The sequence below is a fragment of the Syngnathoides biaculeatus genome, chromosome 22, assembly GCF_019802595.1.
Source record: "Syngnathoides biaculeatus isolate LvHL_M chromosome 22, ASM1980259v1, whole genome shotgun sequence".
Classification (NCBI taxonomy): domain Eukaryota; kingdom Metazoa; phylum Chordata; class Actinopteri; order Syngnathiformes; family Syngnathidae; genus Syngnathoides; species Syngnathoides biaculeatus.
In genome coordinates this window covers 11391360-11415531 of record NC_084661.1, presented here as the reverse complement: position 1 = coordinate 11415531, position 24172 = coordinate 11391360, and the positions used below count along the sequence as shown (strand labels likewise).

At 42.9% G+C, this 24172-nt stretch overlaps 3 protein-coding genes and 1 long non-coding RNA gene across 8 annotated transcripts; 2 read left to right on the top strand and 2 right to left on the bottom strand.

Moving 5' to 3' along the window:
* Positions 1–268: 268 nt before the first annotated feature.
* pms2 (PMS1 homolog 2, mismatch repair system component) lies at positions 269–6064 on the top strand. Of its 4 annotated transcripts, none has more exons than XM_061810149.1 (14): positions 273–690; positions 776–915; positions 1031–1117; positions 1193–1295; positions 1517–1700; positions 2654–2821; positions 2890–2987; positions 3051–3150; positions 3239–3323; positions 3704–4628; positions 4706–4873; positions 5202–5302; positions 5404–5573; positions 5658–6064. In XM_061810149.1, the coding sequence occupies exons 1-14, from the start codon at positions 677–679 to the stop codon at positions 5799–5801; spliced, it is 2487 nt and encodes an 828-aa protein (XP_061666133.1). In that variant the 5' UTR covers positions 273–676; the 3' UTR covers positions 5802–6064. The 4 variants fall into 4 exon arrangements, with proteins under 4 accessions (XP_061666131.1, XP_061666130.1, XP_061666133.1 ...); XM_061810148.1 differs by having other exon boundaries at positions 274–690; positions 773–915; XM_061810147.1 differs by having other exon boundaries at positions 269–690; positions 1031–1295.
* A 106-nt stretch (positions 6065–6170) lies between these two features.
* rsph10b (radial spoke head 10 homolog B) lies at positions 6171–16568 on the top strand. Its single transcript, XM_061810152.1, has 17 exons — positions 6171–6898; positions 6970–7045; positions 7960–8028; positions 8145–8312; positions 10254–10339; positions 10638–10758; positions 11001–11180; positions 11403–11505; positions 12079–12176; positions 12398–12587; positions 13259–13367; positions 13908–13987; positions 14128–14276; positions 14515–14619; positions 14681–14740; positions 14871–14916; positions 16431–16568. Exons 1-17 carry the CDS (start codon positions 6771–6773, stop codon positions 16553–16555), a joined length of 1893 nt encoding a protein of 630 aa, XP_061666136.1. The 5' UTR covers positions 6171–6770; the 3' UTR covers positions 16556–16568.
* LOC133495481 (uncharacterized) lies at positions 11896–13305 on the bottom strand. Its single transcript, XR_009793588.1, has 3 exons — positions 13179–13305; positions 12378–12574; positions 11896–12144 (listed from the first exon to the last, which is right to left on the bottom strand). It is a non-coding gene; the product is annotated as an uncharacterized LOC133495481 (long non-coding RNA).
* Positions 15112–23945, bottom strand: dlgap5 (discs, large (Drosophila) homolog-associated protein 5). 2 transcript variants are annotated; one of them, XM_061810150.1, is made up of 16 exons: positions 23805–23945; positions 23100–23347; positions 22838–23019; positions 21565–21639; positions 21434–21476; positions 21222–21329; positions 21075–21149; positions 20940–20986; positions 20464–20837; positions 18952–19040; positions 18692–18852; positions 18507–18608; positions 18167–18398; positions 17154–17510; positions 16850–16902; positions 15112–16730 (listed from the first exon to the last, which is right to left on the bottom strand). In XM_061810150.1, exons 2-16 carry the CDS (start codon positions 23332–23334, stop codon positions 16623–16625), a joined length of 2241 nt encoding a protein of 746 aa, XP_061666134.1. In that variant the 5' UTR covers positions 23335–23347; positions 23805–23945; the 3' UTR covers positions 15112–16622. The 2 variants fall into 2 exon arrangements, with proteins under 2 accessions (XP_061666134.1, XP_061666135.1); XM_061810151.1 differs by lacking the exon at positions 16850–16902.
* Between the last annotated feature and the right edge of the window lie 227 nt (positions 23946–24172).

Genomic DNA, 24172 nt, shown 5'->3' with positions numbered 1-24172 from the left:
CAACGCTTAAATTTTACGTTCGAACACAGTGTGGCACTTGTAGGTGCGCCCTAACAACGTTTTTTTGGCCAAAGTTAAAGTGCAGACAGTGATGAAACATTACATTGGGCGGTAACATTTAGTTACGATTTAATCTTGAAGTATCTTTGTATTTGTTTGTTTTAATATATATATATATATATATATATATATATATATTTTAGACAATCGGTAAAGAAAAAGATTGTCCTTGTTCTTGTCAACATGGGAAATTAATACCTAACTCAGACTATTTAAAACAATCACTCGTTATTTAAACGTTGCATTTTTGAGGTTGCGTGTAGATATGTGTTTATGTGATATTTTCTGTGTATGTTTTAGTTTTATGTTCTCTCGCGATCCCTGTTGTTTATGATTCCTCAATCAATATGCGCAGTTTTTACGCATCGTTGACTCTTTCAAACAAAATGGCCACCCTGCGCGGTTCAGTTTGAGACCATTTTTTTGTTTGTTTACAAATTCATGGGTAACTTTACTTCAGCTTTTTTATGAATGGAAATTGAGTAAAAGGTGTAATGCTAACAATGGGAACAGCATTTCATTTCATATTGTCTACGCTTTACAATTAAACACGTTTGTATTTAGCAGTAAAACTGCGGACGTTCTAGTCGCTAATCGATGTAGCATTTCCTGCAAAATGACTGACACTTGGTATGTTGACTTTTTTTTAATATTTTGAATAAAAATGAGCAAATATTTGCATAGTCAGTGTCATCTCCTTTTGTATCTTTAGCAGCTCGGAACCTGCTGGAGCTATTAAGGCCATTGATAAGCACTCTGTGCACCAAATCTGCTCAGGGCAGGTGGTGCTGACCTTGGCCACCGCTGTGAAAGAACTCGTGGAAAACAGCATTGATGCTGGAGCCACCAACGTTGGTAAGAAAGGATCAGAGGCAGCAAAAGTACTCACACGCTCTACTTCAGTAGAAGTACAGATTCTTAAAGTTGAATGGATCTTGGTCCCTTAGTGGAACTTTACCATATGTTCCAGATGTTAAGCTGAAGGAGCACGGAACAGAACTAGTGGAGGTATCGGATAATGGAAAAGGCGTCGAGGAGGCCAACTTCGAAGGGTTAGGTACGTATCTGCAAACCTATCCGTCCGTTCTAATCGTTAAATATTTGAACGGTGATATCACATCTTTCCCCACAGCGTTAAAACATCACACGTCAAAGTTGAGGGATTTCTCCGACCTCATCCACGTGGAGACGTTCGGCTTCAGAGGCGAAGCCCTCAGCTCTTTATGTGCTCTGAGGTGAAGCATCTCTACGGCCTCTGTTGATCCTCCTCCAAACCTTGTGATATTTGATCTGCCCGTGCTTTTTGTTTGAAATATTTTTCGGAAAAAAAAAAATATTGTTAAAACATTCTTCTATCCACTATTTGACATCAGAATCAAGTTGTGAGTCCTCCCAGTGATTCGTACCAATTAAATACTTTTATAATGTTGCTGTCTTTCGGTCGTTCTCCCATCAGTGACCTAAGTGTGGTGACGTGCCATGAGTCCAGCCCCGTGGGGACCAAGCTTGTCTTTGACCACAACGGTCACTTGGTTCAGCGGGTACCTCATCCACGGCAGCAAGGCACCACGGTCAGCCTGCAGCAGCTCTTCCTGACCCTGCCGGTCAGGCACAAGGAGTTCCAGCGCAATATTAAGAAGGCCAGTTGACATAACACATAACTCTCAATATGACGCAGTCAATTTTAATGTTAGAGAGTCACTGATGGTGTAGCGGTACACACGCAGCACGTTCGATTCCCGCTCAGTGATGTCGTCGATATCTGCCCTGTGACTGACTGGCGACCAGTTCAGGGTGTAGTCTGCCTTTTGCCCAAAGCTAGCTGGGATAGGCTCCAGCTTTCCCGCAACCCTTGTGAGGATAAGCGGCTTGGATAATGACACGACATGTTTGTCATTGACTGATGAGACAGTGAGAGTGCGGACAGTACCTATTGTCGCGTTATATGGTTTTATGAATTAATTTGAGTTGATTGCTCACATCATGTTTTAAATAGATTTTTTTGTCATCATCTTCTGTTGTTTAACACGTCTTTGCTGATGCGCACTACTTGCATTAACAACATCCAATGCAGTGAATATTAAGTCTACTCACCCAGGTTCAAAAGCCAAGTTTGTGCGATATAAAGTAAATGAAACATCATTAAAAAAAAATGAAAAATCCAACATGAATGTTAAAAAAAGATTTGATAAGTTTGCACACCCTCTTATAACAATGTTGGTGCTGTGTTCATGATTAATCAGATTCTAACGGGATTCAGCACATACTTGTCATCATTTAAATAGAATATTTATTGTTTTTTTTTATTTATTTAAAATATATAAATAATATGCAAACTTTCGAGACCACTATTTTATGATATTTATGTTTTATTATTTTATTTTATTTATTTAGTCATTATTTTTACTTCCTCTCTTGGAAAAAAAAATCCCGTATAGGTTACATTAATAGTGGAAAGGTGTTGAAAATGTTTATCTTGGTCATATTTTTACATCACAAGAAGTTAGCATTTGAAGAGTGGAGCATATACTTTTTATAACAAGTTTACCTGTCACTTTTTTTGTCTGGATTGATTTGCCGATTTGTCTTCCAGGAGTTTGGCAAAATGGTGCACGTTTTGCAGTCATACTGCGTCATCTCGTCAGGAGTGCGCATTACATGCTCCAACCAAAGCGGACAAGGGAAGCGCAGCACGATTGTCAGCACGAGCGGCAGCCAGAATATGAGAGACAACATCGGCGCAGTATTTGGGCCCAAACAGGTCGGGAAAATGAATTTAGCGACGCTCATGTCGTACTTTTTGAACATTTTTTCCGTCGTTTTCTGCAGCTCCAGAACCTTCTACCCTTTGACCAAGTACCCCCTCACGAAAAGGTCTTGGAAGAATATGGACTTGAGAACAGGGAGCTTCCAAAAAAGCTCTTTAGGTGAGTTACACAGTTGGATTGTGGTAGTTGTGTATTTAATGTTGCTAAACACAATTTTGCCAGCGTCACAGGGTTCGTGTCACAAGCGGAGCACGGTGTGGGAAGAAGCGCCACGGACAGGCAGTTCTTTTTTATAAACAAGCGACCGTGTGATCCCCAAAAGGTGTGTACAATACTGGAATCAGGGTTTTTTTTTTTTGTTTTTTTTTTTTTTGCTTTTGCCTTCAATTTTGCTTGCTTGCACCTCGCAGGTGACCAAACTTGTGAATGAAATCTATCATATGTACAACAGACATCAGTATCCTTTCGTCGCCCTCAACATAGAAGTGTCCTCAGGTAAGAAAACTGGTCTTTTAGCCACGTTACGGTGTTGCTTGTGTGACTTTTACCGGCCCTGGTAGCGCTGCGCTAGCATTAGCGCTGTGCTAGCGTGTTGCTGCTGTGTTACTGGCGTGTCTCGGAGATATTTACCGGTAAGTTTTATTTTATCCGGCCCAGTTAGCGTAACGTAAGCGGTAGCTTTAGCGTGGCGCTAGTGTTAGCACTAGCGTTAAACTCTTTCTATGTACCATCTTTCTTTAGAAATATCTCTAATGTAGTTGAGTGTGTGTACAATTTATTCCTCACAAGGGAAGGTGGGAGGGGTTCACTGTGATTTCTGATTTCACAAGCAACAACTTCATTTGTCTTTTTTTTTTTCTTTTTTGTTTCTCTAGAGTGTGTGGACGTAAACGTTACCCCGGACAAGCGGCAGATTTTCCTTCAGGAGGAGAAGCTCTTGTTGGCCATTCTCAAGTCTTGTCTCATCAACATGTTCGAGGCCGGTGTCAACAAAATCAGTCGAAATATTAGTCTCATCCCCCCTAACAGTAAGATGACTACATGTAAACAAACTGAAGAGAGCACGGTAGAATCTGAAGAACCGGTGATGCAGAGCCCGACGTCGTCTCTGAACCTCGCTGGTCTCAAAGCTGCTTTTTCAAGTCAGCACAGCGTCGTCGGTGCTTTCAAATCCAACACGTCAAAAGCTGCAAATATCCACCAAGCGCAGAAAACTCTCAAGTCTTTTTTTAAGGACGCTGGAAAAACTGCGGCCCGTCATCCGAGTGTAAAATCTCCCGTGAAACTCGCACATAGTTTAAATGCAGGCTCCTCAGAAGGGAGGTCGGTGCTGGATGGGTTCAGGTACGGAAAGGGGACAGCTTGCAGTGATTCTGACTCCGAAGACCTTATTCAGTCTACTTGTGATTTAAGTTCTTCAGTAGGTAGTCAGAATTTTGTCCCATGCTCACCAGCTTTTGATGCGGAAGAAACTAACGTGAAAATCGAAGCAGTGACAGAGCCAGAAATCCAAAAAACAGTCCAGAAGACGCATGACAGTGAGTCCGGCGCGATGAGTCCAGATCCGAAAAGGGCCAAGAAAGAGAATCCGCGGTGCGCGGTGGATGCGCCGGTCAGCGTCCAAAAGAGGGCGGTGCCGCTCCGCTTCTCGTTGCCAGAGCTGAGCGGCAAGATGAAGAGTTTAGCGGCCCAAAAGCAGAAGCAAAAAACCCGTGAGGGGCTTCGCTACCGACGCTTCAGAGCCAAAATCAACCCGGGTGAAAGCCGACATGCGGAGGAGGAGCTGAAGAAGGAAATCAGGTAGAATCACACGGAAACTGAACAAAAACCCAAACGTGACACTTTTATTTTTACCCTCTCTTACCCTCCCCCAACAGCAAAGATATGTTCAAAGAGATGGAGATCGTGGGCCAGTTTAATCTGGGCTTTATCATCACCAAACTCGACTCGGACATCTTCATGATCGACCAGCACGCCACTGACGAGAAATACAACTTTGAGATGCTGGAGAAACACACAGTGCTCCAGGGGCAAAAACTCATTGTGTAAGTGTACGCTTTACTTTTAGCATTATTGTAGTTGTTAGTATTGTACTTGGCCTTCGTCAGCTGGAACAGTTGTTTAATAATACTTTATCTGTCCAAATAAATGAAATAAATGCTTTATTTTCACATGATCCCTAAAACGAAATGCTTCCACTTGTAAAAATTTCCCTTTTGGCAAAACTTGTATTTTAATTAATTCAAGAAAATTAAACACCATATTATATTTGTATTCATCTATTGTATTCATAGATTGCGAGGGTGTATCTTTACAAAGTATTCCCTACGTGACAATTTCCATTTTAGTCATTTTTGTTTCCTTGTTTCCCAGCCCTCAAAAACTTCACCTCACGGCAATCAGCGAGAACGTGCTTATGGAAAACATTGACATTTTCCAAAAGAATGGCTTTGAATTTCAGATCGACGAGGAAGGTACGAACACGATGACGTTTGGAGCGGTCACGTTCAAAACCTGATTTCTGTTTTAGTTTGGTACGCTTATGAAGTACTTTTTCCACCCACCTTCAATGCAGCTCAGGTGATGGAGAGGGTCAAGCTGGTGTCTCTGCCCACAAGTAAGAACTGGACTTTTGGTCCGGCGGACATCGAGGAGTTGATCTTCATGCTGAGCGACAGCCCCGGCGTCATGTGTCGGCCGTCGCGCGTCAGGCAGATGTTCGCCTCCAGAGCTTGTCGGAAATCCGTGAGTTTTAGAACTTGCCGCCGTTTGTCGGAGTACGGGTTGTAGACGTTGGCACGTGTCGTCGGCGCCGGTGTTCTTTCCCAGGTGATGATTGGCACGGCGCTGAGCGCAAGCGAGATGAAGAAGCTGGTGCTGCACATGGGGGAGATTGAGCAGCCGTGGAACTGTCCTCACGGGAGGCCGACGATGAGACACCTCATCAACCTGGATGTCATCTCACCAGACTGACAGAGAAAGAACATTACAAGACGCGCTAGCTCAAGGTGCCTTCAACCCACTGATTCACTTGACGAATCAATATCTAAACCCCAATTTATGGATGCTGTTCGTATCTGGTGTAAATTCTGTACGTGACTGTTTTGAATATTTTTTTTACTCTTAAATTCTTTCAACGTGCTATCATTATTAAGTTTTACAGCAGCAGAGTTTTATATGCGAACAAACATTGCGACACACGTCAAATAAAAAATGTTTAAGAGATGCGTTGTTTATTTTCCTGCATTTTTTTATTCGGCATTCTTCAACAAGGGCAGCGCGGAGGTTGAGGGGTTAGTACATCTGCCTCACAGTTCTGACCAGGTTGTCGCTTGTCTCATGTATCATCCCTCTGCAAAATTAAGTGGACTTTATTTTTAAATGTTCATGTTGTTTGTACGATATCTAATTAATTAGTCCTATTATTTAAAACTCAAAACGAGTTATAATCATCAAGACAAATATGGTGCTTGTGGATAAAAATCTTTGTAAGCACTGGAGATGTGAGCGACTTTCTGAAACTACTAACTGCTAATTGCAAAAGAAAATTAATAATTATTAGTATTAGTCACAAAGTAAGCAAATTCTTTTTAAAATATTGTTACAATATCCCACAACAAAAGACACTGTTCAATCGTAATCTATGTCAGGATAATAGTAATACAGTATAGAAAAGAAAAGGGCGTGTCCAATCGCTCCATTTTGCCCCCTTTAATATGGCGGCGACTCCAACGTATAATGCATTCTAAAATGCGGCATTTACGTTTCTATGTTTATGACGGTTCCTAGTTGCCATGGAGACTGTTTCGTTCTGGAGTGCTCCAGGCAGACTCTTTTCTGTACATTTCACTTTTGGACCCAAGTCGAATAGAAAATGATTTATGTTTATAGAATGAAGAAATAATCGTTGAAAAATACTAGTTAATTTTTTTATATGACGTCATGCTACACGGGAATTCAAATTTTGTAAGATATTCTCCGTGTTCAAAACAGGCGCATTTTGATGGCGACGAGCAACACGACGATGCCTTGCATGAACTCCCTTCTTTTTTTGTTTTAACTTTTCAGAGGTAAATAAAATAGCGTCATTATTATTATTGTTCGTGATATCGGAAGTGCGAATGGGTGTGATTTTTGATAGGTATGAGGGGGAAACCAGAGATGGACAGTTCCACGGGAGAGGGAGTGCCAAGTTTAAAGGGGGCCACACTTACAAGGTACAAGTCACGTGACATTTCTAAACGGTACAAATGATAACTTATCTTAAAGTTGATAGAACTGTCCGTTTTTTTTTCTTCTTCATTTTAAACAAGTTTACATTGAATGGTTAAATGTGTCTGAAAAAAGTGTTGATAATAAAATAATTCACTCAGATTTTTTGTGTTATAATGACCTTTTTGGGGATGAATTAGGCCATGGATTATTTACAGTGACTCAATTACATTATTTATATATATATGTGTGTATATATATATATATATATATATTTTTTTTTTTTATTATTTATTTATTTATTTTTTTAAATGACAATATTTGTTTGGAACTTCATTCACCAAGTATTTGATCAAAAGAAAACAACATTGGTAAAAGTTTTCTTTTCTTTTATACTTTAGCTACAGTATAAAGTCTTTCCAAATTTGATTCATAAAATAATGTTGCTCATCGGTGTTTAAACTGGCAACAACCACAACACTATGTTTGCATTTAAAATTATGGAAGCGTATTGCTGTCACAAAAAAAATAATAATAAATTCAAGTGTCCCGATAACTCGGAAAAAAAATTGCTCGAAAAACAGGAGAAATTTTTTTTACCGAAAAACACAAAAAAATTTGCCCGAAAAACAGGGAGAAAATATTAGCCCAAAAAAACAGAAAAAAATAGTCTGAAAAACAGAGAAGAAAAAAATTTGCCTGAAAAACAGAGAGAAAATATTGGCCCAAAAAAACAGAAACAAATAGCCTGAAAAACAGAGGGAAAAATATCCCGAAAATTTTTTTTTTTTTTTCTGGTGACAGCAGTACGCTTCCATATAAAATAAGATTTGATATTTTATTTAAAATTCTTATTTCGCTCTATCATGTGTTCCTGAATTAAATATACAATAATGGAGCTAAAGCATTCTTTTTGAAGGGTACGTTCTCTTTTGGCACTATGCACGGAAATGGTGTGTTCACTTGGGCCGACAAGGTGACATACGAGGTAGGATGTGACGGTCTCGATACACAGAAGACTAAAAAGAACCTCCTAAGCACGTATTGCTCATTAGATGCATAGAAATGCGTATAAGCACCATTACGTGGTTCTTGTCCATCAAGGGGGAGTTTGTGCACAACATGCCGATGGGCCAAGGCAAGTACACCTGGCCGGACGGCAGTTCTTACGAAGGCGACGTGTGCAACGGGGTCAGGCATGGCTGCGGAACTCAAAAAAGTGGCAACGTTACCTACAAGGGCCAGTGGAATCACAGCAAGAGGCACGGAAAGGTAACACACAGAGTACACCACTTTGCGTGTACTTGACAGACAAAGGGATGACAAATTGAAGCCCAAATGTTTTCGTAACCGTCGCCGAATTTTCTGTGAAAATGAATTTTATTTGCTGATCGGGCCTCTTTTCGCTGGAATGTTGAATTAAAATTGGGTACAGTTTGAACATTAAAGGTCAAGTGTCATGCTTATAAACATTTTCAAATAGATATCGTAATGAAAAATACATATAACATTATTCACTTCAATGTCCATACGAAAAAATAAATATGAGCGGAGAGCGCGTCATCCATGCTCAAAGTTGCGAAGTCTCATTTGACATTCAAGCGGTTGCCATATTGGCTGCATCTTCTGTCTGTGATGTCACGCTGGGACATTCGCCATTGAAAACACGCCGTGCCACCTACTACACGACACGCCCCTCGTGACACGGAAGCTCTTTTCGAAGAAGAGAACATTTCACAACCGAGTGAACTGACTGGGGCAATATTACCCTATCGTTTCGAGCCATATTTAATGATATGCGGATCACGGCCAAACCACCTCCCCGTCCAATCCACTTCCGCGGCGGCGATGAACAACGCCGCCCGCGGCCGTGAGCGACGACGACGCCCCGATCAAACCGCCACCCCTTTCCGATACACCTCTGCGGCTCTGCGACGAGCCACCCCGGAGGCCCGCGTTCGCCTATCATAGCTTCGGCCAGGGTGGCACATCGACAAATTTAGGAGCCCACGAAGCTCTCGTCCTTTGCCCCCGTGCAATCCATTTTTCACGACGAAACGGGTCTTTTGAAAAAGTATGAAGAGCGAATCCATCCTCCCGAGTGTTCGAACAATGTCCAGCAATACGACGACCCGGCATTTTGGCTAACACAAAGGAACAATGAGCTACCTTCCAGCAGGTAAAACTAGCATAAACAGATGGGACCGCTTGAGCGCGCTACTGCCCTGTACGTCACTTCCTGCTTCTTATCGAAAACAAATCCCTCGAGAGGATTTTCTTGGCAAGAGTTACAAAACGCCATATATGTCAAAATCATGTTTTGCGGTGAAAAAAAACAGATGGTTCATACCGGCTGCCATTTTTTCATTAATAACATACTAAAAATCATGCATTTCATGACAGTGGCCCTTTAATGCCACATTTTAAATCGGTTTGCCAACATAGGGTGAAACAATTGATTTGATGCATTTCAGAGCCGTGAGCTGTGTCCTTCAAATGAATCCCTCTGGACTTGAACGCACTTACAGGCCTTGTTTTAAAACCCACTTGAACTAATTAAAACACGCTTACTCTCACAAAATGAGTTAAAGAATGGTTTTAAAATGCGGTATATGTAGACGAGTCAGTTGTTCCTAGTTTATCAGATCCAGTCCGGGATTAAATTGGATAACCGTCAAATATAAAATAAAATAGAAAAGATATTAATATAATAGATAATAGAATAGAATAAAAATAAAATAGAACCATACGAGTCCGCCTTAGTGCGATACTGCCCTGTACGTCACTTCCTGCTTCTTCTCGAAAACAAATCCCTCGAGAGGATTTTCGTGACGGGAGTTACAAAAAGCCATATACGTCAAAATCCTGTTTTGTGGTGAAAAAAATGGATGGGTCCATTTCGGCTGCCTTTTTTTCCATTAATAACATACTAAAAATTATGCATTTCATGACAGTGGACCTATAAACGTGTACATGAATCAACAAAACAAAAATGCATATGACAATATGGACTGTACATGAAAACGCTGTGGCACATAGAATAGAATAGAAAGCCTACACTATGGTTGTAATTTTATCTGCTCTGATATAATCTCATCTGATGATTTGAAATTTTTACCTTGATGCAAGATGTCAGTTCTAGTAGTTGTGGATCTTGCTGAAATGAGTTTTTTTTTCTATTGTGTGATTGTTTTGGTTTGTGCTTCAAATTAGGGGACTGTGTATTATGACCAGGAGGAGACGTCTTGGTACAGAGGCGACTGGGTGATGAACGAGAGAGAGGGATGGGGAGTAAGACGGTAAAATATATATTTGTATGTAATGATGCAGTCAATGGTAGCTAGTAATAAAGCATAGGGCATCCGGCGTAAAAATTGTGCCAAACATATGTGCGTTCATCTGAGATGACACGCTGTGGCGACCCCGAAAGGGACAAGCCGAAAGAAACTTACTTACTTGGGCACTGTACCTGAGTAGATTTTTTTCCGTAGTATCTTGTCTGCTTTGTTCTCTGGACATTTTTTTAAACTTGAACATTTATCTGTACTTCCTGGTCATTTCTACTATTTTTACAAGGTGTGTATTTTCTCTTAACAGCTACCCGTCCGGTAACATTTATTTTGGTGAGTGGAAGCATAATTTGAGAAATGGAGATGGCACTATGAGGTGGCTGAATCAGGGCCAGCTCTACATTGGGAACTGGCACGACGGAGTCCAGGTGGGGTAGAAGAACCTGTACAGAATAGTTTTATCGTTTTTTTCTATTTTTTTTTATACAGCATATATATTTTTTTAGATCAATCCCCAAAAGTCAGATTTTTGGTCTGTTCTAGAAAGGAAAACTCGTTTGATATACGAGAAAATTGAGTTACGAGCTTGGTCACGGAACAAATTCGACTTGTAAGTCAAGGCACTACTGTACAGTAAAGTTTAATTGGGCAAATTTTCTTCTTCTGTCAGCAAGGCCACGGCACACACGTGTGGCTCATGAAGCGGAGCGAACCCGGAGCCGAATTCCGTCCCAGCAATCAGTACACGGGGAATTTTTTCCAGGGTTACAGGCACGGACCGGGAACCTTTTACTACGCCGGGGGTGCCCTCTATGAGGGAGGATGGCAGGACAATAAAAAACACGGGAAGGTAAATTGAGTTATGTTTTGGGGTTTGTTTTTGCCACTGTGATAATTTTATTTCCCTCAGTGTGAATTAAGCATCTAGCTAGCTTGCTGGCTTGCTAGATGCTTAATTCTAGCGAATTCTAGCTAGCGAGCTACTCCTAGCTAGCTAGCTGTCTCGCTAGCTGAGGGTCACGTAATTTTTTTTTTAAGTGACAAAAAGTGCTCATTTTATATTCCTCTTTAGGGGAAAGTTACCCTCAAGGACGGCTATGTCTTTGAAGGACAATTCCTAAATGACAAAATGATGACCCCCATTATGACAGCAAACCAAGCCCCCGTTCTACATGGTAAACAGCACCATACACAATATTTTAAAAAGACATTTTCCAGTTTGGGGACGTTTTTTTATGTTACGTCTATGCTTGTGCGGCGTTTCTCCGGGTACTCTTTGTTTTATCCACATTTTGATAACAATCCATGTTAGGTATATTTAAAATTAAGGGGGTCCAAACCATCCCATGGGGAAAGAACACATGCAATGCTACTTTTCTATTTATTTTTTTTTTGCTAATTTTGTCCAGTCATAGGTGGACTGATGACACTTAAATGACAAAAAAAAAAAAAAAAGATCTGAATAAATAAATGTGATCATTTCTGAAAATACTTGTAATTATTTTTCACCAAAACAACAGGGAACCTTTTGAATAGCTGTTATTTTTTTAATTTTAAGGCACAAATATTGTGGTCCAGGCCACTTGAGATGTCATTGGTGTAAATGTGAACTCAAATGAGTTTGGCACACCTGCTCGAAAATGTCCACCGATCAGCTGGGATCGGCTCCAGCTCAAGTCTGGCCCAAACGGGACCAAGGGCCCTTGGAAATGTTCAAATGTTACAATTTGCCTCTTGTGCCACATCAGGCACAGACGAATCTTGTCTTGGACCGGACATGACTGTCAACATCGATTGCGCTTTGGAGAAAATCCCTGGGAGAAAACACGAAATTGAGCATAAACAGGTTAGTTCCCACTTTGTGACCACCGCGTTCGGTACTCCTCTTGAAAAACAAACAAAAAAAAAATCATGAACATCGATCAATTTAAATGACAATCTGCTTGTCACTGCACTGCATTTGCGGAAGAATGAAACGAAACTAACAATTTAAGCATTTGCACCACTTAATTTGATTGGCGGAACAAGGTTCTGTTCACCCACTCACGCTGACGCTTGGTTCAACAGGTGCGGTTTGTGCTGCTGAGGCACAAGACCGAGCTGAGGTCCATCTACCGTTTCTACAGCCGACTGGGCCAACCTCAGATTCCAGGTGGCGCCTTCCTGCTGTCCCGCATGCAGCTGTGGCGCTTCCTCAAGGACTGCTTCGTCCACCACCGGGGCGTCACCTTGGCGGAGCTCGACCTTTTTATACGGGGTGAGAACATCCGCATATTCTTGTGAGAAAATACTGTAGTACAGTGACTCCCAGGCACGGTGGTATAAGAATCCCCTGGACCAATTAGAGTACAACCTCAGTTCTCGACCACAATCCGTTCCAAAAGGCGGTTTGAGAAGTGATTTGTTCAAAAACCGAATCAACCGCCGCGCGCGTTATGTTATTTATGGGATTTTTTCGGCGGGGTGTGAATTTGCAACAAAGCGTGTCGTGGGTCAGCTGGTCTGGCCAGGTGCGTTATGTTATTTACGGGTTTTGTTGCGGGCATTCGAGTACCGATTTTCATTCGAAAACAGAAGCAAAAAAAACCCCCCCAAAAAATCCCCAAATTTTTATTCGAAAACTGATTTGTTCGAGAACCATGGCTGTACTGCATTGTACTACTTTCCTATTTAAACAGCACTTTGGCACCATCTTGTGGCATTGTAAGAAGTTACACAATCTAGGTTTTCAGTGAATATAGTGTCACAAGGGGGAAAAAATTGTCACTTTGTAAAAAGCGAACTGCAAATATGCTAAAAATTACTTTACATGATTTCATTTTTTGAATTAAATGAGAGTTGGACCTACAGTGTACTATTTTCACCTGTACGGCGCAAGAACTTGATCGCCACTCCATATCTAATGGAGTTACTCTCCTTTTGTGTCAGATAACCCGGACCCGGCAGAGGTTCACTCCCCCTTCACTCCCATCATGCTCAGTCGGTTCCTCAGCTGCCTTGTGATCATCGCCTACCACATCTACCACAAGGAAATGGCGTAAGAAATCCAGTAGACGTATCCATATCCCGTAATTTCCGGCCTGGTTGTAAGCCTCACCATCTACATTTGTAAAGGAAATATCATTTGGTACATACGTACATCTGTTGCAGCTGTGTAAAAGCCGCAAGTGCCCACATTGAAACCCAGATTGACACGAGATATTTACAAAGAAAGACAGTACACAGAGAGTTTAACGCTAACAGGGCCCGGTTAAAAAAACAACAACATACCGGTAAAAATCACTGAGACACGGCAGTAACACGTTAGCGCAGCGCCAACACGGCCGGACCGGTAAAAGTCACTTCCTCGGCACATGTATTCCATCGGTCTCACTCTTCCCTTTTCTGCTCGAGTGCCCCCTTGCGACCGTTGGAAAAAACGCACAAATTTAGCCGGATCACCGCATAAGCCGCAGGGTTGAAAGCGTGTGGAAAAAAGTTGCGGTTTATAGGCCGGAAATTATGGCACAAGTTTTGTAATTATATTAGATTTGTAACTGTATTAGTGATATGGGTGAAAAATGGGCTCTTCCTCCAGGTCATCGAATCACCTTCTGGCTGCGTGCTTCTCCAAACTGTTGACAGAAGACATATTTCCACACGCCAAGAATGTAAAAGGTAGGACGGTCATGGAGCTAACATTCATCGAATATTGCGTTTATGCCGCGTGTGTATGCCACCTTCCGATAGCTTGTTGTTTGAGCGTGATTACACTGCATTAGGTGCAAATATGTACTTTTTTTTTTTTTTACATCCAGGCTTCCTTTTTAAGCCACCAGAGCGAACCATTATGGCTGTGGACTTCCTCGGAAAATGCTGGAAGGTGCATCAGGCCTACTGCAGGGTCAACAAAGCCCCGAGGGATGACAGCACCATGACAAACCGCCACATACTATGGATGTACAAGGTAAAACCGTTATTGTCGTGAGGAAATCACGTCTGTATTTCATCACATACTTGTATTGATTGTGGGAGTAATCCAGAGTATACACTTTGTGATATGGCTCTAACGTAAAATGTGGATATTGTCAATCACTGTGAATACTTTTAGAATTGCACTGTACTGCTATAGTATTACACTGTACCTCCACAATTGCCCATTACGTGATAAAGTGTCCAAGCCTTTTCTCGGCCTGCCTCGCTAGGATCTCAACCTTTACGACAGCGATTTGACCATCGTGAGGGTAATGGAGATCATCTCCGCAGAGACCCTGGACCCCAGCAACCTGTCGGCCTGCATGGAAAACGAGGTACACGATGCCCGACTGACTGCACGTCTGCACTTCGCTAATGCCTTCGCTTACGCGACAGATTACATTTCTGGAATTCTTTGAGGTTCTTCTTGGCTGTGGCGAGGTGAAGTGTCAGCAGGTGAGGAAAAAACAGTCATGTTTTGATTTGGGTTCACATTTTTGTTAATTGCTTGAAATTGATGTCACTGTTATATGGAATTGAACGGAGATGAGTCAGAGTAACAGGCAAGACTCAATTTGCTCAACAGATGACGGGTCCTTACCCCAAGATTGGACCATCTAAATCCTCTTCAGGTTAGTACAAAAGTTATCATCTGATACACATGAAAATTATTAATTCCCATTTCTTCAGTTAATATGTCTAAAAATATCTTTACTTTAAAGTAGGGCTGGGTGATATCGCCTTTAAATGTTCCTATTTTAGTTTACAACAATCCAAGTTGCAAATTGTTCCCCTTTGCAGGTTTAGATTAAAAAAAAAAATGCAAATTCTATCAAAACATTTTATTTCTTCTGATCAATTTTTTTTTACAAGCATCAAGTTGCATCAACTGTGAAAATACAATTCTTTCGTAAAAATAAATGCGTGAATTAAACTCACTATTGACCCTTTTTGGAAAACGAGTCATGGCCAGAGCAGCGTTGCTGAAAATACTAACACTAACTTTACAACACTGTGCTTTATTAAAAGAAAATTCCGGTGGTTTGGAGTAACAATGTATCCAATAGCTCATGTAATATGTACTCTATCTTGTGATGTTAAATCATTCTCTCATTTAATAGTGTTTTGAGGAGATCTACATCTAGGATATCAGCAATTACGTATTTTCAGGCGCGCCGCCATTTTTGCGCATCACATGACCTACATGCGCGGATGTGAGGTGTTATGTGCCGTTCCAAACACTGATTACATGGGTCGCCATGATGCCCAGCGCTGATTCCTCAGATTTATCCTCGTCTGATTAAGAAATAGCAGTATCAGTTGATCGGAAAGGCGGAGCAATACTTCCGTGCAGATTTGAACCTGTGGCTCTAAATAATGTTGAATATTCGGATGATCCGTTGGGCGGAATGACGCCGAGTCTGATGAGCGAGCTCCCGAGTGGCGAGCAGCGGAGCCGTGAGCTCGCTCGCCGGCAAGCAAGCTCACAACTCCGTCACCCGGCAGAGCTCACTCGTGGGGGATCGAGCTCGTCAGACTCTGCATCATTCCTCCCGAAGAACCAGCCGAATAGTCTAAATTATTTACAGCCACAAGTTGAAATCTGTGTGGAAGTATTCCTCCATCTTCCCGATCAACCGATACTGCTACTTCTTCATCAGATGAGGATAAATCTGAGAAATCAGCGCTGGACAGAAAAAGTGTCCCAAGTCATCAAGCGTCTGGAACGACACGTACCACGTCACATTCGCGCACGTAGGTCATGTGATTTGCGAAAATGGTGTCCATAAAAATCTCCTCAAAACACTATTAAATGAGAGAGGATTTAACATCACGTTGTCACCGGAATTTTCCTTTAATTAACTGGGATTAAAACTCACTAGCCGCTTTTCTGAAATGCACTCACTAGAGTTCGGAAAGGTGACGGAATATAGCGACCAAAATCCCCAAATGGGAAACACCGACTTTGGTCTTGTAATCTAGCTTCACGTTATAAAAAAAAAAAGTCACGTTAGTATGAGCAGTACAGTAGAAGCTGTATGTATATGTACTTTTAAGTGTTAACAAATGAATCAAAATCTGTCACACAGCCCTAATTTAAGGTAGCTACACCACGCATATATTAATTCAGCTATTTTCCTTACAGCACTGGCACGTCAGTGGCATCAAACCCTGGCCCAAGACCGTGAACTGGATGCTTGGAGTCATAAAATCCATCACTTTTTTAAACATATATTCTTCCCTGCTGTTGCCCTCCTTCATATAATGTGATGACCAAGAAATTAATCTCACCGGAGAGAACAACAACAACAAAAAAAAAAAGCAACTGGTTTTGCAATTAGGGCGGCGGAGTGAAGTACATCAGGTCACTCGGGCAAGTCGACGGGCGTATCTTGTCCTTGGGGTTTGGCGTGAAGAGCAGCAAGGATGCTTCGGCTGTCTTGTCCTTTAAAATACACACCAAAATAAAAAAAACTGTATGAATATACAGTAAGAACGAATCAAGTTACTGCAGAGTCGTGTTCTTTTAAAATGGTCGTAAGCTACAGAAAGAAAAGTTTTCACCTGTGGTGATTGTGAGGTTAGCAGGGGACGTGCTGGGGTGACAGTGCGCAAAACTGAAGGAAAGAAATTTACAGTAAGCCAAGAGTGTACACCAAGACTTCCCGTGCAGTAATCCACAACTAGATGAGTTTGAGGAAATTAACCAGTGCAATTAATTACCCAAACCTCTGTGCCACTGACAATGCAATTTTTCTACACGCTTTTCCATGACATGGCCCAAGGTACAACTACCAAATTTATGGTCAAAATAAGACAATTTGTCTGAAAATGCCTTATTTTGAAATTCCTCTATGCATCACCACACCTGCTTTCTGAAGAGTCAACTGCTCAAATTGAACTCGTGGGGGCTCTTTCAGTTGCGCGCCGCCTGAAGGTTCACCCACGCCAGGGCTGAAACACGGAGCCGGGTCGGCGTCTCTTCCGGAGGGCCGAGGGGTGACGGGCACCGACTCGGGCGAACACATCGAGGTCGCGTCGGGGGTTCGGCCGGGAGGAGAGAGCGTGCATTTGGACTGAAGCGGCGTGCCGGGCGTCTGTCCCGACGCACGGGACCGGCGAAGGACCGATCTTGGTACCGATCTTGGTGTGGCATGGCCTGAGTGGGGAGTGGCTCGCGGAAGTGCGGCGGCAGCACTCAGGCGGCTTGATCTTCTTACACACCCTGAAGGTGACAATTCATGACGTTTCTGTCAGTCAAATCTGGAGCATTTTATGGACATTATAAATGTACCGTAATTCCCGGCCTGCAGAGCGCACCTGGTAATAAGCCTCACCCAGTATGTTTGTAAAGGAAATAGCATTTGGTACATACGCTGCAGCTCTGTAAAAGCTGCAAGTGCCCACATTGAAAAACGAGATATTTACAAACAAAGAAGGTACACAGAGAGTTTAACTCAAACGCTAACGCCGCACTAACAGAGCCGGTTAAAAAAAAAAAAACATACCGGTAAAAATCACTGAGAGACGGCAGTAACACGCTAGCGCAGCGCTAACAGGGCGGGACCGGTAAAAGTCACTTCCTCGGCACATATATTCCACCGGGCTGACGCTTACCCTTTCCCCTCAAGTGCCCCCTTGCAGCCGTTAGAAAAAAAATGCACAAATGATCCGCATCACCGCATAAACCGCAGGGTCGAAAGCGTGTGAAAAAAGTTGCGGTTTATAGGCTGGAAATTACGGTAATTAACAGTAAAATTATGGTACCAAAGTACATTTCCGACCGTTCTAAACAAGTATCTTTACTTCTACTTTAGTACTTTTGCCAGGTCTACATTTCAACTGTACACCCCCACATCAGAATCTCTGCACTGGGATCACCTGGCGTCTTGGCCGGGCTCTCCACACGGAAGAAGCCTCCGTCGAAGACCACGGCATCGGACTGGCGTTTTGCGACTTGCGAGGACGAACCGCGCTCGTCTACCGCATCGCCCGCGGCCTTCTCCGCATTGGCCGCCTCCATTTGGGCTCTCATGGCTGCCTTCGCCGCAGCTAGCCGAGACTTGACCGCCGCCTTGGAAACCGCTGGTTTGGCAGGATCTCCTGCTGGTTTCTGCCAAGACAAACGATTATTCAAACTTGATGCGGTGCCAATGAAACTAATACAATAATACAGAAAACTGGTATCAAACTTAGGCGCTGCTGCACAATAGAAGCCGACCTTGACTGCTTTCCTCTGCCGTGGCGGCGGCTGGTGTTCCTTCACCCAGCCTCGTCCCTCTGCCTCTTTGAGGTCGTCAAACTTCCTGCGTACGTCATCAACCTGAGAAAGGCGAACCGTGCAAAGCGTTAGGCGTCTTTCAGTGCCGTCTGGAAACAAATGCGGCGTGTACATGGAGGACTGGCCTGGAAATAAATCATGTCCCAAAAGCCCTGCAGGTCACTGCAGGTCGTGATCTTCTCCCCTCGGCCCAGCTCGCAGTCGTCCACCAGGCCGCGGAACTGGTTGAAACGCTCTCTCATGAGCAGCTTGGCCTGGCCCACGGTTGTACGTATGCAGCCTCTCACTGGAACCCACAGGGGAGGGGGGGGGGGGGGCGTGTTTTTTGTTTTCCCCCCAATGACAACAAAGCAAAATTTCCTCTATAGCACAATAGCGCACTCACTTTCTTCAGGGACTGACTCATCATCCATTTTACTCTCCCACGTCGCACACAACGTTGTCAGTCGGTCTGTCTCGTTAGCCATCTCCGATCTCGACATCACAAAAGAAAAATATTATTAAATCAGACATTTTAAATACAGGGGCGCATGTCGGAGAATCTGGACCACAGGTGTCAAACTCAAGGTCCGGGGGCCAGATCCGGCCCGCTGCATGATTTTTTTGTAACCCGCGAAGGCGAATTGTGTGCGTCAACTTCCGTGATTCTTGTTCAAATCTACACCAAAATTTCAAATTGGCATACCGTAAATCATAATCTTAAAGTATTGCAAGCGTTTTTACGTTACCTGGCGGAGAATCGAGACCACAGGTGTCAAAATTAAGGCCCGGGGGCCATATCCAGCCCAACACACGGTTTTATGTGGCCCACGAAGGCAAATCATGTATGTCACCAACTCCTTTTTTTTTTTTTTTTTTATTTAAAAATGCTGTCTGATGTTTTCATACAGTTTGCGTTTAACGTCCATAGATGTTATGACTTCATCCTACGCATGATTAAACAGGTTCATTGACTAAGTTCCCCCTTTTAATAACATATTGGTTCTTAGTCCAAGCAGTATAATGGAAGGGTACAAGGCACGGATGGGCCTCCGGTGAATATTTAATATAATATGATACTATATACTGTGGGTGTAGTATACAGCGGCGGAGAACTGCATTGCATCATGCAGATCGTACTTCTAACACTGTACCCCTAAATAAAGCACCCAAAATATGAGGAAAAACCTTTTGGTATCATCCAGTGCAGTTTTTAGGCTAATACTACCTAGCGTCATGTATTGCTGTCATTTTCGCAATACGATGCAACACCAGTGTCAAACTCAAGGCCCGGGGGCCAGATCCGGCCCGCCACATGATTTTATGTGGCCCGCGAAGGCGAATCATGTATGTCAACTTCCGTGATTCTTGTTCAAATCTCTACTGAAAATTTCAATTTGTCATATCATAAATCATAATCTTGAGGTATTGCAAGAGTTTTTAACGTGACCTGTCTGAGAATTTAGACCACATGTCACAAACTCAAAGCCCGGGGGCCAGATCCGGCCCCCACATGATTTTATGTGGCCCGCGAAGGCAAATCATGTATGTCAAATTCCGTGATTCCTGTTCAAATCTGTACCGAAATTTCAATTTGTCATATCATAAATCATAAATTTGAGGTTTTGCACACGTTTTTACGTTACCAAATGTCTACAATAGTTGAAAAACCTATTACTGTTGATTTCCGATTCCAAACGCAATTCATAAATTTCACGTGTCAATATGATGAGGCGATTAACGATTTTTAACGGTTTCACAGTCATAACGGCCCTCCGAGGGAAACCGGAACTACAATGCGGCCCGCGACAAAAATGAGTTTGAGACCCTTGATCGAGACTCACAAGTGAAAATTTGTACTCCAGTGTTACCCAACGTAATTTCCAAGGGAACAGTACAGAGATTTCAGGTTGCTTACCTAAAGTACGACACGTCAGGCTTCGATTTGAGGGGGCTGCTCGGGATGGGAGAAGCCGCCGTGAGGGGAGCGGCAGGGCGGCAAGGAGATTTACTCGGCGGCTCAGTCTGACGGTGACCACCGGGTGTTTCGGCAGCAGGGGGAGGGAGGCGTGGGAGCGTCAGGCGCGGCAAAACGATCCTCGGGGCGAGAAATAGATCTGCGGAGCGAGGGCTGAGGGGCGCATAGTTGAAGGCCTTCAACCCGGCGGGCGCTTGGAACACAAAGCCCTCGGGGGCGAATGAGGAGGGCTCCTCGGCGAGTTTTGTGCCCCTCGCTATATTCTCCTCTTTGAGGTGGTGAGGATCCTCCCCTGGCTCCACGCTGTCCCGCACCTTTAACCACGGATGGTACAAAAATTTTAAAAAAAAAAGATGAAATGAGTTACTGGTAAAAGCTAAGGTTCATTTTTAAAGCGCGTCGCGTGTTACACGCACCGAAGTGCTTCCCTTGGGCGCAGCTTGAAGGACGTCATGCTTGTTAGCTACACAAGATGGAGACCAATTATTGTCAGAAAGGGAGAAAAAAATAATAATAATACCAGTAGGGTGAAAAATTGCACCATACTGTACCTGCGCAGTTCTTTCTGCTTGTGGAGGGTTGCGGCGAAGGGGGGGCGACGGCTCTGCGCCTTGTGATTCTCTGATCTGATTGGTTAGCGAGAGATGCAGTTCAGACACATTTGCAAACGTCACAGTCGAAGTGGAGCCGGGTCGTACCAGGAGATTTGTCGCTCGGTTGCTTTTTCACTGCGGGAGCTGCCGTTAGAAGCCTGTTGGCCGATCTAGTAGCGGCGCCCCTGATTGGCCTCAGAGCAGCAGGTGGACCTAAAAAGAGGGGAAGAGAATTTAGAACCCATTCGAGACATCAGGTCGTTTACCAACATCCAAACAAACTATTTGTATTTTTTCCAATCAAACGATGGATGTACCTTTCTTAGCTGCCGTATTTGGATTGTGAACCTTCAGAGGATTCTAAAACGGAGGCAGAAGAAAGGCACAGTTATGTTGGCCACTGCTTAAATCGGAGCATTTGAGAAATTAAGACTAAATGAAGTCACACCTCCTGCGATTGCTGCTGCTGCTTCATTGAACGGGTGATTCTGCTGCTCTCCGACGGGACCGTGTTTATTTTAGTCTATAACAAACAAATATAATTATTGGAAGTATTCCTCGCAGATACTTCTGTCCCGAGTCTACCCTCCACTACTCTTTCCCATAACTACATTGTGTGGCTCATCATCTTTATTCCTTTGTCGTTTCCACACTTCTGAGCATCGCCTTTGTTCTTAAAAAATGGGGACGATCACACTTTTCCTCCATTCTTCTCTCCCGCTAGTATTCTATTGAATAACTTGGTCAAAAACTCCGCAGCCACCTCACCAAATTGCTTCCATTACCTCCACTGGTATGTCATCAGGGCCAACTGTCTTTCCATTTTTCTAACTTCCCCCTTACTAATAATCCTTGCCACTTCCCGGACGAATGAAGATTAGCTGAACTAAAACGAAATATTTGAGCGTGAATGAAAGGAGGAAGAGTGAAGCTCAAGGGAGAAGAGATGGCGAGGGTGGACGGCTTCAAATACTTGGGGTCAACAATACAGAGCAATGAAGAGTGTGGTAAGGAAGTGTCCGAGCGGGGTGGAACAGTTGGCGGAATGTGTCTGGTGTTCCATGTGACAGAAGAGTCTCCACTAGGATGAATGGGCAAAGTTTATAAAACAGTGGTGAGGCCGGCCATGATGGGCGGATTAGAGACGGTAGCGCCGAAGAGACACCAGGAAGCAGAACTGGAGGTGGCAGAAATGAAGATGTTGAGGTTCTCGCTCGGAGTGAGCAGGTTGGACAGGATTAGAAATGAGCTCAATAGAGGGACACCCAAAGTTGGATGTTTTGGAAACAAGGTTAGAGAGAGCAGACTTCGATGGTTTGGACATGTTCGGAAAACGTTTGGGCAATTTAGAGCACAGTTCTGGCACGGTATGGCCCTCAACAAGCCTCAGTTGATCCAAAGCAAAAAAAAAAAAAAAAAGGCTATTCCTGTTTTTATAGCACAATAATTCACACCATTCCAACCGTTATTGTTGTACTAGTTCACATTATTTATTTGCTAATAAGAAACTATGTATTGCTGTTACATTAAACCTTCCTAAAAAAAAAATAAAGACGACCTGTTAATGTTTAATTTGAAGTGTTATTAAATCTGTTCTTAGCACGTACAACCCAACCTTTACACATCTATGTCACTGTCATAACCAGCAACCATAATTACGATGTGGCTCGCAATTAAAACACATTTGAGAGTTTTTCCATCAACCAAATATCTTTACACACCTCCTTTGGTTTGGTTGAGGCTGGCGGTCCCGGACACTTCATGAAAACGGTGTCTTTGGGACGATACAGGCCAGTCTTAAACACCCCCTTCCGTTCCCTCTCTTGCTTTTGTTTTTCTTTCTCGAGGGCCTTTCTCTCTTTCCACCGCGCAAGCTGTTTGAGTTTCTCTTCCATGGCTTTGTCTGCAGATAAAAATGATTTGGCGTAAAACAAAGACAGTTCACGAAAATGAGGCAAACGTGCACACACAAAAAGAGGATACTTTTCGCAGATTTTTCATTGATCTCCATCATCGCCTTCTTCGGAGACGTCTTGGTCGGGGTCATTTCATCCAGACGTAACATTTCTTGTTCCTGGAGATTCTCCAGCTGTCTTCGTGCGTCCAGAAAGCGCTCTCGATTCTCCTTCTGGTTCTGACTCAGTCTGCGGGACATTTTGATCCTAATCATGGTCACGCTGCTGTCCCGATGGCGCAAGTAGGCAAATTCGGAATCCATGGTGACTTTGAGCCTGTGGTAAATAGAGAGAGAGTAGTGGAAAGTAAAAGGAGACAATACATTACTAAAAGATTTTTTTTCTCCCCCCAGATCTCTCAACTTTGTGTATTCATTATTATCTGATGACTTTTTACTTTGTACTCAAGCACATTTCAGAGTCTGTATTTTTTATTTTTATACGTATACGTCTGTTCACACTTTTGTCACGTAAGAGGGCGGTAAAGGAATCTATTTATCGCAATTTCGGTTATAATGTAGTATATGCCAATTTGCCACAGGCGATAATAACATTTAGGGGTTGGTCAAATAAAAACAAACAAACGTGAGCGTTAGCTAGCAAGAACTTAGCTAACCCCCACAACGACTCCTGTTAGCTTTCAAGTGGCTACGAACTTTATCTCGCAAAACCACGAACACGAAAACTTAGTTTCAACACCGTGTGGCGAACAATTTTTGAAAACTCGACTCACCTTATGGATAACAAAACTGAGAGTGAACTAAAATTACGCGAAAACAAACGAAAACACAGCCTTCAACCAGCAACAAACTCAAACCTACAACCCGAACACAAGTATTTAAATTTTTTTTTGAATAAATCTCGAAAGATCTGATTGGCTTGACGTCACACAACTGATGACGTTTCATTGGCTCTTGATTTTTGTACTTCCGTCTCGACGTTATAATTTTTATTATTACATTTACGTATACGTATATATTTTTAATAATAATCTTTTTTTCTGTCAATTAGACTACATTCAAGAAAATTGGGAAATTGGATTCCTCCCACTTGTATTGTACCGGCTGCGATCTCAAAGCGTTCAAGGGAAATGTAAACAAA